The sequence below is a fragment of the Engystomops pustulosus genome, chromosome 2 (assembly GCF_040894005.1).
Source record: "Engystomops pustulosus chromosome 2, aEngPut4.maternal, whole genome shotgun sequence".
Taxonomy (NCBI): domain Eukaryota; kingdom Metazoa; phylum Chordata; class Amphibia; order Anura; family Leptodactylidae; genus Engystomops; species Engystomops pustulosus.
The window spans coordinates 167,317,985-167,334,028 of NC_092412.1; the positions used below are offsets into that span (position 1 = coordinate 167,317,985).

The 16,044-nt window shown below is 42.2% G+C and overlaps 1 protein-coding gene across 1 annotated transcript in view; it reads left to right on the plus strand.

Annotated features, from left to right (window-relative positions):
• SYT2 (synaptotagmin 2) overlaps nt 1-16,044 on the plus strand; it is a 371,992-nt gene that overhangs the window by 199,429 nt on the left and 156,519 nt on the right. The window contains exons 4-5 of the mRNA XM_072137239.1: nt 4,312-4,437; nt 13,485-13,652. Coding sequence (XP_071993340.1) covers nt 4,312-4,437; nt 13,485-13,652 — 294 coding nt within the window. The remainder of the gene's footprint in view (nt 1-4,311; nt 4,438-13,484; nt 13,653-16,044) is intronic.

Sequence of the window (16,044 nt, forward strand, 5' to 3'; positions counted from 1 at the left end):
TGGCTTTTGGTTGAAGTTTGGGCACTCAGGCTCTAAAAGGTTAGCCGTCACTGCTGTAGGGGAATTTTCTATAATATGTCACCAGAATTGTGTTTTTAGGTGTTAAATTTACATTTTTATACATATTCTGCCCCCTATGTACAAGAATATAACTACTATAATGCCACCCCTATGTACAATAATATAACTACTATAATATTGTCCCCTATGTTCAAGAATATAACTACTATAATACTGCCCCCTATGTGCAAGAATATAACTACTATAATACTGTCCCCTATGTACAAGAATATAACTACTATAATACTACCCCCTATGTACAGTAATATAACTACTATAATACTGCCCCTATGTACAGGAATATAACTACTATAATACTGCTCCCTATGTGCAAAAATATAACTACTATAATATTGCCCCCTATGTACAAGAATATAACTACTATAATACTGCCCCCTATATGCAAGAATATAACTACTATAATACTGTCTCCTATGTACAAGAATATAACTACTATAATACTACCCCCTATTTACAGTAATATAACTACTATAATACTGCCCCTATGTACAGGAATATAACTACTATAATACTGCTCCCTATGTACAATAATATAACTACTATAATTCTTATCTTTCTTTTATGAATACGGTGGTTCGTCCATTTCATTCTTGGATGTTTTTCTAAGGGGTGACCCCGGGGATCGTTCACACTGGTCTGTACCGCAAACCCACTGCCGGCAATACAATTTTAAGAGCTGAAAGCTGTCACCCAAAACACACTATCCGTAACCTACCAATCGGCGAGTTCATACGAGCCAAACCTGCCTCATCCACTGAGGCTCAATACGCAGCAGAAAGTATTAACATAACTACTCGCCTCAAACAAAGAGATTACACTTCTACTTCATGAGAATGTGCTAAACGCATAGTCAACTCTAAACCACTTTCGCACTATTTAACAGACAAATGCATTCAACCTTCTCAGGCAGCTTCTAGACAGACCATTAGTACTCAATTTTCACAACAATACACTCAGGTCGCCAATATTATCAAAAAACATCTGCCTATTTTGGAATGCGATAATACCTTAAAAAACATTTTATCTCAGGGCATCATGTGTGTGTCCCGCCGGGCACCTACCTTGGCCAAATCACTGTCCCCTAATGTGTTTGTACAGGTGGATCACACACCCACATGGCTCAACTACAAGGGCAGCTATTGCTGCGGTGGAAGTAGATGCAACATTTGCAAATACATGATCAAAACAAACTCTTTTTCCTCTACTGTTAACCTTTGAACATATAACATATTCAGATACATTACATACATTACCACCCACGTAATATATCTGGCCGAATGTACCCTGTGCCGTCTACAGTACGTGGGGTGCACCTTTAGAAAACTTAAGGACCGTTTATCTGAACACATTACCGATGCCAACCCTCGTACTGTATCAAGCACATGTAACATAACCGGTCTCTCTAAACACTTTCGCGACGAACATAAAGGCAATATGTCTTCTCTCAAAGTCATTGCCATCAATCACATACCGTTTAACAGGAGAGGAGGTGACAGGGTTAAAATGCTGCATGTCAAGGAAGCTCAGTGGATCCTGTCACTCAATACACGTCACCTGCTTGGTCTGAATTTTAGAAGCGATCTGAATTACATATACTGATCATTGTAACATTTATTTATTTTGCTTCTTTGTATTCTCTTGGTGTTTTCACCTTTTTTTCACAGGTACATGTACTAACATTGTGTTTTCCAAATACTTTTCCTTTGTGCATTGCTTATACCCTGGTGGTGTAGGTATGAATAAGGACCCAGGTCTGTGAGGTCCGAAACGCGTCACCCCATTTTTTTCGCTATGTGATCATATTTTTAACCATGTCTCAATAAACTTTTTTTCTTTTTTAACTTCTCATTGCCTGATGCCGATGGTTCCGCATGTTTTTTCTTCCATAACTACTATAATACTGCTCCCTATGTACAAGAATATAACTACTATATTACTGCCCCATATTTAAAACAATATAATTACTATAACACTGCTACCCTTCCAGACATGCCCCCCCCTTCACAGAACCAATCCCCCCAAAATCTGACCCCCCCCCTCTACAACAAAGAATCCCCTCCCCTCTACAACAAAAAATCCCCTCCCCAGATCTTACACAGGATTCACACAGGTCTAGTCCTCCATCCTCATCCCCCTTTTCACTGTCAGCAGCCCTTCTGTATGTGATTGAGAAAGCCGGAGGGTCATGTGATGATTACATCATCACAGGTCCTTTAGCCACCAGGATGTAGGAGCTGTATTTCTGTATAGAAATACAGCTTCTATAGCAGGGGTCAGGAACCTTTTTGGCTGAGAGAGCCATGAACGCCACATATTTTAAAATGTAATTCTGCGAGAGCCATACAATATGCACATGCATCCAAGTAGATAGGTAGCCACGGCACATGTCTCTCAGTAGATAGGTTGCCACAGCACATGCACCCAAATAGACAGCTAGCCCCAGCACATGCCCCCCAGTAGATTGGTAGTCACAGCACATGCTCCCCAGTAGATAGGTAGCCACAGCACATGCTCCGCAATAGATAGGTATCCACAGCACATGCCCAAGGTAGAAAGGTAGTCATAGCACATGCCCCCAGTAGATAGGTAGCCAGAGCAAATACCTCCCAGTAGACAGGTAACCCCATCACATGCCCCCAGGCCCCAGTAGATAGGTAGTCACAGCACATGCCTCCCAGTAGATGGGTAGCCACAGCACATGCTTCCCCAGTAGATATCTAGTGCCAGCACATAATTGCTCCCAGTAGATAGGTAGCTCCAGCACACGCCCCCATTAGATAGGTAGTCACAGCAAAAAAAAAAAAAAGGGAATACTCACCTACCTGCTTTCCCTTCAGCATCTTCTCATAACTCCACGCTCTTCTCTATGACCCAGACGCCACTGCCATTTTTGCTTAGGCAATGGCACCTGGGTCATAGAGAAGAGTGGATGCGGCTCTACTCTATGACACAGGTGCTGTCACCTAAGCAATGGTGCGGCAATGGCACCTTGGTCACTGAAAGGACGCATGGAGTGGAAACATCCCTGCCTGCATCCAGAGATCAGCACTGTGTGTCTTAGATGTACACACTGCCAATCGCTATTTAACAATGATTTGTCTGAGAGCCAGATGCAGCCATCAAAAGAGCCACATATGGCTCCCGAGCCATAGGTTCCCTACCCCTGTTCTATAGCAACCCCTGCAGCGAGACCTTAAATGATGTCATTCGAGGTCCCGCAGCAACTAATGTGTGCATAATGCACAATTGTTTCATTGCTTTTTTTGCCACGATTCACAGCAAAAACGCAATTAAATCGTGGCTCTGATGGCTTCAGATGACACCTGTGTTTTGGTCGTTAAACCCCTACCGCGGTCGCGCCTTGAAGGTTGTGAACTGCTACCTTAAAGGGGACCTGTCACCTGGATTTATTTAACTAAACTTCTAGTACCCTCAGGTAGGGAATGAAATGTCCTTTCTAGAATCCCCTCTTCTATGTGAAATCTCCCCTGTTTGCCTATAACTAGATCAAGCAAAATTATTCTTCTCATCTCATTTTCACATGAGCTTTAGATTCAATTAAGCTTATTGTTCTGTGAGCTACATAACTAGATATACAGGAAGTTAAAAATATGCAGGCACTGGATCTTTATCTGCAATGATGTTTTAGCTGCCTGTATCTCTGGTTCTCTAGCTCATAGAGTTATAAGCATGGTGTGATCTGAAGGATGAGATCCATGTTTCTAGTTGCAAAAGAAGATAGTGGCTTCTGAATTAATATTCCCACTGGAACTACTAAACTTGACTCATCTCATGTGAAAAAGAGGTAAGAAGAGTCATATTTCTAGAAAGGACATTTCATACGCTACTTGCAGGGGCTAGTAGTTTAGTGGAGTAAAACCTGGTGACAGGTTCTCTTCAACTCTTTTAAATCCGGCAATCATTTGACTGCTGCTTCTATAGTCCTGGCTCCTGCACTCACTCAGTACTGCATTACCACTTCTGCCCCCTCCCTAGGGTCTCTGACTGTGTCCGTCAGATGCAGACCTTGTCTTGCTTCCACCATCAGTGCGTGAGCTTGAGAAGCTGCAGCAACATTGAAAGACAGAGGGCGATCAAGAATGAGTTCACAAAAACCTAAATGATTTTTCTGACAATATTTGCATGCAGGAGAAATGTTTTGATGTCTTTTCAAGTACTCTTTTCTACAGTGCAAAATAAGTTACACATCTTGTTTTTCAGAATTTTTAGGATGATGATGATGATGATGCAGAAACTGGTTTAACAGAAGGAGAAGACAAGGAGGATGAGGAAAAGGAAGAAGAGAAGCTTGGAAAGTTACAATTCTCCTTGGACTATGACTTTCAAAATAACCAGGTAATACCAATCAAGTTATAGTTATTTAGTTTTATAACAGACATGGACATGAAGTCCAGACTTTCAGCTTTCATTTGAGAATAATTGGATAAAGGATATGGGTCTTGCAGCTCTTTCTAAAATTTCTTTTCAATATGTTAAAGGTTTCTTCATGTGCAGGTGTGGGTAATTCCTTCATTATGTAATTCTCAAATATGAACTATATAAACCGTTAGTACATCCTCTTAGGAGCACCATTGGTATGCACCACTGTAAGGGCTATAAACAAACCAAAAAGTAGGATAAGGGGGAAGAGATAGAAAAGTTAAGGGTGCAATAAAATTCTTGCATAATATGGTCAGTATAAGAAAAGGCAGATCTGTAATTAGAATAAAAACAGCCAAAATTAAAAAAAGGCCTTAAAGGGATATTCCCACGAACACAAGTTTCTTAAATGTACTCAGGATAACAAAATAACACATTTTCTTATTCACTGTTATTTACAAAAATACAGCATTTCACAGATATAAGTCCAACCTGTCTCTATCAGCCCTGGTGTACACAATTTCATACACCATCCTGTAACTTCTGATTTAGGGTTGGGGGAGCCATCTTGCAGTTCTGTCTGATGGCTGTATAGCTGAGATTTCTGCCTCTCTCTCTGCTCTCTGCCTTGCATTTCGGAAAGGAGCTCTCACACTGATACACATACACTAAGTTCCCGCCGACAACAGGGTGTGGAGTGTACAGGCAGATAAATTCTTTATCTGGGGAGGGGGAGGAAGGCACAGCAGATCTAGCAGTGTGTAGTGAAATAGCAGAGATGTAGGAGAGCAGACTGTGTCATTGTGTGGAGTAGGCATCTCATGGATCATCTGTCTCTCTGATCTGTCACATCTCTCATTCTATGTTGACACTATGTTGATACTAGTGAATGTTTAGAAAGTAAATGAAAGTGTATATAAACCCTGTACCCTGATAATCAAACCACATTTTCAGCTCCTAGAACTAAATGGATCATAGCGTGTCCGCTTAGAGAATCCCTTCCCACACCCTGGAATTTTGCACTGACTAGTCTAGGGAGTGAAATGAGCTAAAACAGCAATAAAACTGAGTAAAATTGTAAAGTAAAGGGTAAAAAATGATCTATATTGTGTTAACTTCACTAGGAGATTAAAATTTGAGAATTTTCTTTGATGAGAAAACCCCTTTAAGTCCCTTTGGTCTGTGGGTTTTGAGGTTGTACTACAGTTTTACTATAATAATCTAATATCCAGATCTCCCCTTCTGATGTCCAATGAAATATGTTGCATTGCCCATCCTGTAAGATCTTTCACACTGCAATGATGTTTCTAATAAAAATGTTCCACAATGGGTGTAGGTTGGACATTTTTTGTTCTGCATTTTTTCTTCCTTTCTATTATTCTCAGAATTTCTGATTATGCCACCAATTGTGCAAGTTCTCCCTCTGAAAACATATGGCCTGTAATTGACATCAGATGTGTGAGACAAAATGAGAAAACAAATCCAGCACTGTACTATAATGGTGTGGGCTCCCACAATTTGCACTCAGCGCCAGCGCACCCGATGAATTGCGTGTCACATGTCCGTGTAGTTTGGTGCGTATTATCTAATTTTTTCTGTGTGCCGGCTGTGCGGTTTTACTGTGTAGTTGGGTGCACATTATCTAATTTTTCTGGTGTACTGTATCTAATGTTTCTGGTGCACATTATCTTATTTTTCTGTGTACAATGTCTCAGAAGACGTACACCGTGTTGGGGGCATACAACATGCTGGCCTCTGACACATAGTCAGCTAGTGGGGATGGTGTCCCTTCTACCTCTCCTCTTCCTCATCCTCATCTTCCAATGACCTGGAAGAGCCCCCGAGAAGGCACCGTAGGGTTTATGCTGGTGAAGTGCCTGGGACTTGTGCGTGAGACGTACCTGGGTCTTCTAGGGGAATAGTGTCTGGGATACCACAGATAATTATACCCCTTAAGTCCCAGACTTCTTGGGCCATTTGACATGGCAGGGCTTAGAGCTGTGGACTTTTTAACATATTTTTTTGAGAAGCTATTGACTTTAATTGTAGTCCAGAAAAATCTCTATGTTGTACGGCATATTGCCCAAAACTCCAATTCATTTTATGCATAACCCCACAGGTGGGCCCCTGTCACTGCAGCAGACATGGAGAAGTATTGGGGCTTAATACTTCTTATGGGACTTGTAAAGAGGCCATCAATCAGGGACTACTGGAGCACACCCGATGTTCTGCATGGCGATAAACAGGATGGTCTTTGAAGCCATCCATAAGTTTTTTGCATTACACGATAACACACAGTGCCTTCCCACAGATGACCCCAGTTGTGATCATGTTTGTTTAAGGTCAGGTACATCAGTATTTTAGTGCCAAGTTTTCCCAGACATATACCCTTGCAAAACAGATGACAATTGACGAGTCCCTGGTACATTTTAAAGGGAGACTTCAATTCCTCCTGTACCTGTCCAATAAGAGGTCAAGATATGGCGTGAAGACATATAAGCTGTGCGAAAGTACATCAGGGTATACCTACAAGTTCAAAGTATATGAAAGGAAGGACTTCACTATAGTTCCCTCAGAATTCCCACCCTTCCTGGGTATTACTGCAAAGGTAGTGTTTGGTGAACCCACTGCTGGACCTGGGCTACCACCTCTACCTGGACAATTCCTACACCAGCACTACACTATTTAAGTGCCTTGTTTCCAGAAATACTGTGGCATGCGGTACTGTATGCAGAAATCAGCGTGATCTCCCTAAGTGGCTGCTTGGGCAAAAAGTTAGAAGGCACAAGAGCAGGACTAGTGCAGTGACTCTGTATTATGTGTTAATACAAGGACCTCTCGCTTGTCCTTGTACTTAGAGGGAACCTACCACCCCGATTCTACCTATAAAGGTAGAAGGGGTGGTAGGTGGATGGATGGGACGTGAGGATAGCCCTTTTTTGGGCTAATCCTCACGTCCCGGGTGTCTTTTAGAAAACTTTATAGCAGGTATATGCAAATTTTTTTATGCGGCTACTGGGGCGTGGAGTAGCCGGACATGAGGCTACTAGTCTCGGCTACTCCACGCCCCAGTAGCCACGTTACTCCGCCTACCAGGTATTCTACCAGGAGCTGCGCGCCCTCGTCCGGGTCCCCTGCGTTCTGCGCATGCGCAGGCCTTCGGCTGCGTGGCCGCGGCTCCGAGGCCGGAACTACTGCGCATGCGCAGTAGCCGGGGGACTCGGACGAGGGCGCGCAGCTACCAGGAGCTGCGCGGCGAAGATTACCTGGTAGGCAGAGTAACGTGGCTACTGGGGCGTGGAGTAGCCGCATCTAGTAGCTTCATGTCCGGCTACTCCACGCCACAGTAGCCGCATAAAAAAAATTTACATATACCTGCTATAAAGTTTTCTAACCCCTAGGCGCACCAGGACGTTATAGTACGTCCCCGGGGCTAGATGCTTAGCGCACGGGGACGTTCTATAACGTCCTGCTTCTGGCACCGGCTCACGAACGGAGCTGGTACCAGAAGCAGCGGCTGTCAGCTGTCTAGTACAGCTGACAGCCTGCGCTAGCACCCGGGATCGGAGCCGGCTCCTATCGCGGGTGTTAACCCCTTACACGCCACGGTCAAACATGACCGCGGCGTGTAAGGGTTTTTGCGCTGTGGATCGTATCCCCCGTGCCGCTTACCGGGGGATCCGATCCACTTCTTGGCAGCTTCGAGGACTGGCATGTGCCGCGGAGCTGCCCGGTCTCCATGGCAGTCAGACCCCTTCCGGGTCTGACTGTAAACTGTCTGAGCATGCGCAAGCTTGCTCAGACAGTTTACACTGCTCTACAATAAAATAGTATTGTAGAGCAGTGTATTGAACTTAAACCAGTGATCAGAGCATCACTGGTTCAAGTTCAAGTATGTATAATTAAAAAAAGTCAAAAACACTAAAGTTAATACATTAGAATAAATAAAAAAATAAATGCATTAAAATATAAGCCCCTAAAATGTCACTTTCCTATAAAAACACTTAATAAAGTATAAAAAACACAAAAAACCCCCGCATATATGGTATTGCCGCGTCCGTAACAATCTGTATAATAAAACAGAATCGTTACTGGACCCGCACGGTACACGCCGTAGAAAAAAAACGCAAAAATGTTCCGAAAAAAAGATCGTTTTTAATTAATACCCTATAAAAGAAATGCTCTAAAAAGTAATTTAAAAAATGTTATGCACTCCAAAATAAGCCCACTAAAAAGAACAACTCTTTTCGCAAAAAATAAGCCCCTAACCAGATTTGTCAGCCAAAAAATATTATTATTAAAGTTATGCATATGAAAAGATGGTGATGCTAAAATGAACAAGATTTTCTCCAAATTGGTTTTTATTCAGTACAATTGAATAAAATACACAAAACCCCCACATATTTGGTATCGCTGCGTCCGTAACAATCTGCATAATAAAACAGAATCGTTATTAGATCCGCTAAGTGAACCCCGTAAAAAACAAAACAAAAAAAAGCTCCAGAAAAAAGATCATTTTCAATTAATACCCTATAAAAATGCTCTAAAAAGGGATTTAAAAAATGTTATGCACTCTAAAATAAGACCACTAAAAAGAACAATCCTTCTCGCAAAAAATAAGCCCTTAAACAGATTTGTGAGGCGAAAAATAAAAAAGTTATGCATATGAAAGACGGTGATGCAAAAATGAACAACATTTTTGCCAAATTACTTTTTATTCAGTAAAAATGGGAAAAAAATAAAAAATCTATATAAATGAGGTCTTTTTGTAATCGTGGCGACCCATAGAATAAAAATAATATACTATTTTTATGGTATAGTAAACAGCCAAAAAAAAACCCATAAAAATCTTCCTGAAAAGTGATGATTTTCATTTCCTCCACCAACAAAGAGTTAATAAAATCTCACCAATTAGCCTATAGATTCCCCCAAATTACGTACCAGAAAAGTGCATCTCATGTGGCAAAAGAAATAAGCCCCTATAGGTCCACATTAAAAAAAAGAAAAAAATTATAGCCTGTACAATGTGACATAGCAAATCTGATCTGGATGGCGCCTCCTTCCCTTCTATGCCCGGCCGTGCGCCCATACAGCAGGTTACCACCACATGTGGGGTATCACTGTACTCGGGAGAGATTGGGTAACAAACTTTGTGGAGCCTTTATTCATTTAATCCATTGTAAATGTTTAATTTTCCACCCAAAATGGGTGTATTGTGAAAAAATATTACAATTTGCAGACTGCACCTCCATTTTGTTTTAACCCCTATAAAACACGTAAAGGGTTAACAAACTTCTTAAAAGTGGTTTTTCACACGTTGAGGTTGAAGAAGTTGAGCAGGTTCATCTAATACAGGTTTTGGTGATTTTACAAAAAATGTGAAAAATGATACCTAAATTCTGAGCCTCATAACATTCTAGTAAAATATGTGGAATCTTAAAAAACCATGCCAACATAAAGCAGACATTTGGGAAATGTAAGTTATGAATTTATTGTGGAGCTATGACTATCTGCATCAAAAGTAGAGAATTTAGAATGTTGAAAATAAAGAATTTTTCCAAATTTTGTTTTTTTTCATAACTAAACGCAAAAGATTTCATCCAAATTTTTAAACTAATTTGAAGTACAATGTGTCACGAGAAAACAATCTCAAAATCCCCTGGATATCTCATAGCGTTCCAAAACTATAACCACTTATAGTGACACAGGTCAGATTTGAAGAATGGGGCCGCGTCCTTAAGGCCAAAAGAGGCTGAGTCCCGTAGGGGCTAAAAGACACCCAGGACGTGAGGATTAGCCCAAAAAAGGGCTATCCCCACGTCCCATCCATCCACCTACCACCCCTTCTACCTTTATAGGTAGAATCAGGGTGGTAGGTGCCCTTTAACAAAAATACAGGGACACCAGAACCCCTGTCCCAGTATGAGGTACCAGTACAGAAACCCTCAAACCTGACTACATACTGGATTAAACAAGTACATGGGAGGGGTTGACTTGTCGGACCAGGTTCTTCAGCCATACAACGCCATGCGGAAGTCGAGGGTGTGGTATAAGAAGCTGGTTGTGCGCATAATGCAGATAGCACTATATAATTCTTACGTGTTATATCCATGTGCAGGAATTTTTCCTGGAATTTCAAGAGGTCTTATTTAGTATTTTCTTTTTGGAGACCAGGAAGGGGGGAGTGCCAGCACTTCTGGAAGCGAGGCCACAGCATGTTTTGTACCAGGGCAGCACTTTCCAGGTGTAGTGCCAAACTGCCAAGAAGGGAAGGACATGAAAAAGCTGCAGAGTGTGCTCCCTTTAGATGTAGATGTAGATTTTACCCTGATGTATTATGCACAGCTTATATATAATGCTGCATGCTACACCTTCCCTTCTAAGCCCTGCCATCTGCCCACCCTGTAGATTATTGCCCCATATGTCGTATTGCTGCACCAGGGAGAACACTCATCATGATTTTTGGGGTGCTTGTTTCCTGTGGCAATAGCTGGGCACAATATGACATAATGGATATTTTTTACTATGCACTATCCATTATGCATTTTTAAAATGCTTAGGTTTTTTTTTTACTGTACTAGTCCCTATTGGCATCTACAAATGCTTTATGATGACCAAATTCCAGTTATTATCTTTTGAGCTCTGCCGTGTCTCCATCCTGCAGATTATTCCCACATATGGGATATTGCCATACCCGGAATAAGCCGCAGAAAGATTTTTGGGGTCTTTGTCCCCGATGGCATGAGTTGGGCTGATTTCATTTGTCACTTCAATGGCACATTTGAGAAAACAATGCAATTTTTACTCTGCAGCAGTACCCCCCACCTGTATACAGCCAGCCAGCCTTCCTGCCCCCCCCCCCAGTATACAGCCGCCACCCCCCCTTTCCTGTATACAGCCAGCAGCCCCTGGCGTGCACGGAGCTGTCACTGCCGGACAGACTGCATCAGCGGAGCTGCGGGGGAGCATCGGAGAGGTGAGTAGATTTGTTTTTAATTTTTCAACCGGTACGCCCCTGCAACCCACCCACCAGCTATGGCCGGCGCCCACTCCACCCACCAGCTATCGCCGCACCTCCCACCCATCAACTATCGCCGGCACCTGCGCCCCACCCACTGGCTGGATATCGCACCCCCTCCCACCGGCTGGCTATAGCACCCCCTGTGACCGCGATCGATACATCCCTGTTTTTTTCCCGCTTCTCGGTACACAACATGAAAATACCTTCACTATGAAGTGCACTTTTTACACAGAACCAGCTCTCACACAGCTGTGCACAGATTTTTTTGAAGGTGGGGAGCAATAAATAGAAACACAAAAATTAAAAAGAGCCAAGTCGTTAAGGGGTTAAGGTTCTGGCAGTGTGATTGTTCATGGACAGATAGTGATCACATAGCCCTCCATTTGTGGACAGGAATGTCTGGCTGATGAGGTAAAAGACAGGAGGCTTCAATTTACATATCATGAAAGTGGAACAGCAGCATTACTTAATGGGGTTAAAGAAATTAAAAGAAAGTTCTCAAATTTTAATCCCCTAGTTTACACAATAAAGATAATTTTTAACCCCGTTACTTTACAATTTTACTCAGTTTTATTTCTGTTTTTGCTGCTATCAGAGGTAGTGGATCCTCTGGACCACCGCGGACAATGACATAAGCTGACACCTGGGACCGGAGCCTAAGTGTTACCTGGTTTTCACCAGAGCCCGCCACAAAGCGGGTTGGACTTGCTGCGGCGTGGTACCACCAGGTCGTTCCGCAGGCGCACTCACTACAGGCACACTCACTACACACGGCACACTCACTACACACGGCACACTCACTACACACGGCACACTCACTACACATAGCACCCTCACTACACATAGCACCCTCATTACACACAGCACACTCACTACACACACCACACTCACTACACACAGCACACTCACTACACATAGCACACAGCACACTGGAGCAGGAAGAGGAGCAGCAGTCCCGCGTGTCTCGCCCTGGGCCAGTAATCATGGTGCTCCCACAGATGCACGCTGCATCACGTGTCCTGCTGAGCGGTCCTGACTGCTCAACACACATGCTTCTGGGTATAATTGCCCCCCTGCTGCATCAGCTCTCACCAGTGCAACACTCCCACCCCCGCTGCAATCACTTGGGCTATTGCCGGCGGCTACCCCCACCCCCCGCTGCAATCACTTGGGCTATTGCCACCGGCTGACTATAAACTCAGGATCAGAGGCATCTTGGTATATTGATATGTTTTACACGAGGGCCCGGGTTGCGCATCTGACTGCCGTGGCTCGGGCCATTCCCTTTCTGGGGCCCGATTGCGGTCGCACCCCCTGATACCAAGATCATTATGCCCCTGATCCTGAGTTTATAGTATATATTTAAAGGGAACCTGTCACCAGGAGAGCCACTATTACCACTGCCCCAGTCCCCACACAGCATAGTAAATACAATGCTCAAGAGTATTTTATAAAAAATAGGTTTTACAGAAAAAAAAAAAGTTATATAGTACCTTTCAATGCCATGTTCTCTGTGACTAGGCACTTGTTCCCTGGGAACCACACCCCAGAGTATATTTTACAGATATATGAAAGAAGCCGCATATACTACATACACTTTATCCAGATGAGACCAGGGGCTGGTCTTTTATTCCTTACTCTTCATCGCGCTTTAGCAATCCGTGTTTCTGATGAAGATCAGATAGACCGATTGTTTTTGGATTGCCATATATCTCAATAAATTGGAATATCTATTTCTATATACCTTGGAGTGTCAGGTTATTGTTTGGAATATCTATTTCTATATACCTTGGAGTGTCAGGTTATTTTTTGTATTGCAAAGATTGGGGTGGTACCCTACCTGAGCACCATATACCCAAGTGTAGTGACGTGTATCACATGCATGAGAAATTACATAAACGTTGTACTTTACATTTTGAATTTCGTTTGTTCTACCAATATATGTCTTGCATATAGTTCATTTAAACTGTAACTTTTTTTCTTTTTTTTTTCAATTTTACAGATTCAAGTTGGTGTAATACAGGCTACTGAACTACCTGCATTGGACATGGGAGGGACTTCAGATCCTTATGTAAAGGTTTTCTTTTTGCCAGATAAGAAGAAGAAGTATGAGACTAAAGTTCACCGCAAGACGCTTAATCCAATTTTCAATGAGACCTTCACTTTTAAGGTGCATACATATTTAAATTATTAAAATAAAAGCATACAAATAACAAAGAAGGTGAAAACAGAAATTAATACTTTACAATGTTAAAGTTAGTATATTCTCTCAGTTTTAACATTAGATATGTTGTTTAATACTTTAAGTCTTTTAAACTGGTTCCGGACCACCCACTGTAGAGTTTTGACTGGCAGTTCTGGTCCGTAAACCACACACCATCTCAAATTTACATGGCCTGCCCAACCGAATGCCTTCTCGGTCCCGACCTACTTATTGTGATATTAAGAGAGTGTGCCATGAGCAGATGGGCTCCACAGAGGTATTGCTGTAAAACCCTATTCCTACTCTGTAAAAGAAAAAGTGCATTGCATAATATGGACCCCCTGCTACTAAATGGATCTGACATTCAAGTGTTCTCTGATTTAGCTCCACTTACTATTCAGCGTCGTCGATCATTCAAACCTCTATTACAAGTCCTGCAGCAAAAGGAGCTTAAAGGGGTATTCCGGGAATATGAATGTCTGACACAAAAACCCATGATGATATAAGTAAATGAATACAAAAATACTCAATGTCATTAGTCACAAAACAGGGCTTAAATAGTTTGATTTTATGATTCACAACATTTTATGTCCTCTATAAAGTAGGTGGAGTTATCACCAAGATGGCCGCCACTTGAAAATACAAGTCTCATGATCCTTTAGTTCTCAGTAACTCCTCCTGCCTCTTCTGCTCTGCTCCCAGTGATGATGTAACAGGTTTTCTTTCTCTGCTACCATAGTAATGATGTGTAACTGCCATAACCAAAACACTGATCATACTGGATACTGGATCCGGTCCCATTGTCTGATCATGACCCTGTTATGGTGTCCCTGAACCCTCTGTGGATTAGATCCCCACAATTCCTTTGGGTAATAAATCAGTCTGTGATGACCAATCACACAATGTTTAAAGAATGCTGTGACTGTGAAAAACGGACGGCACTTCTTTCGCTTCTCATTGGGAAACACATAAAATTTGTAGTAGCAGGCAACTTATTGAAATGGCATTGAGATATAAAAAACAGACTGGCACTTTATTGCAGAATAAAGACAATGCGTATGTAGCATCCATAGGCATAAGTGCAACACTACCTATCTAAAAAATGAGATAGTGACAGCAAGAAATGAGCTGAACCTGTGCCTAACTTCCTCTGCAGAAAGGAGACTCAACTGGTCACAATATTGATTTTTCTCCCAGAGAGATAAACCAGGGACTATCCTGGCTAAAAATCTAAACCCTCCATAACCCTAATTATTTTTGTGATTCTTTATTGTAACCTCCCAAACTCCTGGTTACCCTTTTATGGACTGGTGCCCAGAAATAATCTTCATTGTCCAAGTGAGCCTGAACTAATATCTTGTACAGTGGTATTATTATGACCCTATCCAGAGACTCCATATCTCTTTGGATACATTACAAGATCCCGCTGGCTTTAGAGGCAGCTGATTGACATTGCATGCTTTTATTTAATCTATGATCTACTAGTACACCCATTTCCTTCTAAAAAAGGACTTGCCCAGCTTTATTCCACCAAGGACCCATGTTGCCTGTGGATTATTAGTCCCTGGATGCATAAATTTACATTTTTCCACATTAAACTTCATTTGCCAAGTGGATGACCAAACACTTAGTTTGGTTTACACCACTTATAACTGGTGACAATTATGAGTAGGAATTGCTGACCACAACTCTCTGGATACGATCCTTTGGTCAATTTTTAATCCACTTGCAAACCAAAATTTTGAACAGGAGCACAGCAATAACATAACTGGGTTCTTCAAGAATTCTAAGTTATGGCCCATCTGGTCTGTGCACATTTATATTGAGCTTAGATTGGCTCATGTCTACATTCAGCCAGTCTAGTATACTATTACAGGCGGTCCCCTACTTAAGGACACCCGACTTACAGACAACCCATAGTTACAGACGGACCCCTCTGCCCACTGTGACCTCTGGTGAAGCTCTCTGGATGTTACTATAGTCCCAGACTGCAATGATCAGCTGTAAGGTGTCTGTAATGAAGCTTTATTGATAATCCTTGGTCCAATTACACCAAAATTTTGAAACTCCAATTGTCACTGGGGCAAAAGAAAAAAAATTGTCTAGAACTTCCATTATAAAATATACAGTTTCGACTTACATACAAATTCAACTTAAGAACAAACCTCCAGACCCTATCTTGTATGTAACCCGGGGACTGCCTGTATACTACAGTTCTCTTTTCTTTTGTATAAACAGAAGTAAAAAGCCTGTTAATCCCTTAAGGACCTATGGTGATTGCACCTTAAAGGACACCTGTCATCAGGTCTCTGCCACTAGTCCTGTCACCTCTACCTGTTGGAGCAGCTCACAAGGATCC